We start from the raw sequence: 2049 nt of genomic DNA on the forward strand, positions 1-2049 counted from the left end.
AATTTCCGGAGAAACTTCCGGAGGAATTTGCGGAGGTACTTCCGGAGGAGCTTCCGGAGAAATTCCTGAAGGAACTTCCGGAGGAATTCCTGAAGGAACTTCCTTAGGAATTCCTGAAGGAACTTCCTTAGGAATTCCTGCACTTTAAAAATTTAAATGCTATTTATTATTAGGATTTCTTATACTTTTTTGACAAAGCAGGCGCTTAATGGCATGTATAAGAAAGAACTTTTACATTGCATTAGAAGTTTCTCCAGGAATTCATTCAGAACTTCCTGCAGGAATTCTTCTGGAAGCTTCTCCGGAAATTCCTCCAGAAGTTCCTTCAACACGTAAAAAAATAACCTCATATGTTATGGCAAAAAACATTCGAAAATACTTATACTCTTCATTATGCCACCTTATGAATGATCCCATATCAAAAAGCTAATAGCATTCATAAGTTAATGAAAAGTATAAGTTTCCGAATGTATGTGACTAATGCGATGTATAAGTTTTTTCTTATACATGTCATTAAGCGCCTGCTTTGGCAAAAAAGTATTAGAAATATTAATAATAAACATTAAATTTTTTTACGTGAAGAATTCTACCGTAAATCACTCTGGATGGTGCTCTAGGAATTCCTCCGGAAGTTAACCCAGGCATTTCTTCGTAAGTTTCTTCAGGAATTTCTCCCGATGTTTCTTCAGAAACTCTTCCGGAAGTTCCTCCAAGAATTACTCCGGAAGTTCCTCCAAGAATTACTCCGGAAGTTCCTTCAGGAATTGTTACGGAAGTTCCTCCAGGAATTCATGTGGAATTTCCTCCATTAATTCCTCCGGGAGATATTCCAGGAATTTCACCGGAAATTCCTCCAGGAATTTCTCTGGAAGTTTCTCCAGAACTTATTGGAAGTCCCGAAATTTGAAGGGTTTCTCAAATTATTTACAAAGATAATTTCAACAATAATACAGGAATTCCACTGGAATTACTCCTGGGATTCTTGAGGAAATATTCTCTGATATTCTACCACAATCTCTTTCAAGATTTTTTAAAGGAATTCTGAACAAAATTTCCCGATTACATTCGTCCAGGATTCTCTACATAAATTGAGAACTTTTGACGGGATTCATTCAAGAATCCTTCCAAAATTCTTTACTGTATTTAAAAAATTATGCATGACTTCAAGAAAGAAAGCCCTGAAAATTCCTTCAACAAGATTTCCTTCCAGCAACCCTGGACCAACCCAGCAATTTTGGAAAACTTCTTCCAAGAGCTCCTGTGGAATCCTTCCTTGAGATCCATAGATCTTCCTTATGGAACTCGGAGCGCCAAATGCGTCATGTACCGAACGTTGATAAGACCGGTAGTCCTCTACGGGCACGAAACTTGCTCAACCATGCTCGAAGAGGAATTGCAAGCACTCGGAGTGCTTAGGACAACTTTTGGCGGTGTGCAAGAGGACGGTGTGTGTCGGCTCGTCCAGTTCTACGGCGAACCCAGTATCCAGAAGGTAACCAAAGCCGGAAAAGTACGTTGGACATGGCATGTTGCAAGAATGCCGGACAGCAACCCTGCGAAGATGGTGTTCGCTTCCGATCCGGCAGGCACACGAAGGCGTGAAACGCAGCGAGCGAGGTGGGCGGACCAGGTGCAGAATGAGCGAGCGTGTGGCGCAATCGAGGATGGAGAGATGTGGCCGCGGACCGTGTATTGTGGCGTCAAATTGTTGATTCAGTGTTATCTGTTTAGATGTAAGCTAAATAAATGAAAATGAATCTATAATATCTATAATATATAATATATATAAAAATAAAAAAAAACTTACCTTGCACTTCACAACATTTTTTGCGATGATCGTGTCCATAATGGGAAAATTTTGACAGATGTATTGCGTATACACTGAAACGAAAGCATGGGCGGGATTTTACTGCGATCAAGCGAGATATAACAAAAGATTTCAAAAAAAATTCAAAAGATTTCAAATGATTCGAAAAGATTCTGAAAAACTCGAAAATGAAAACGAATCAAATGATTCAAGTGTCTATCCCCCTGCGTGACCATCTTCTG

General features: G+C 39.6%; 1 protein-coding gene across 2 annotated transcripts; it reads right to left on the minus strand.

Moving 5' to 3' along the window:
- Nucleotides 1–751: 751 nt before the first annotated feature.
- On the minus strand, nt 752–1947 carry LOC134217883 (uncharacterized). 2 transcript variants are annotated; one of them, XM_062696715.1, is made up of 2 exons: nt 1808–1947; nt 752–1723 (listed from the first exon to the last, which is right to left on the minus strand). In XM_062696715.1, the coding sequence occupies exons 1-2, from the start codon at nt 1844–1846 to the stop codon at nt 1373–1375; spliced, it is 390 nt and encodes a 129-aa protein (XP_062552699.1). In that variant the 5' UTR covers nt 1847–1947; the 3' UTR covers nt 752–1372. The 2 variants fall into 2 exon arrangements, with proteins under 2 accessions (XP_062552699.1, XP_062552698.1); XM_062696714.1 differs by having other exon boundaries at nt 752–1738; nt 1808–1929.
- Between the last annotated feature and the right edge of the window lie 102 nt (nt 1948–2049).

Source organism: Armigeres subalbatus, chromosome 2 (genome assembly GCF_024139115.2).
Source record: "Armigeres subalbatus isolate Guangzhou_Male chromosome 2, GZ_Asu_2, whole genome shotgun sequence".
NCBI lineage: Eukaryota > Metazoa > Arthropoda > Insecta > Diptera > Culicidae > Armigeres > Armigeres subalbatus.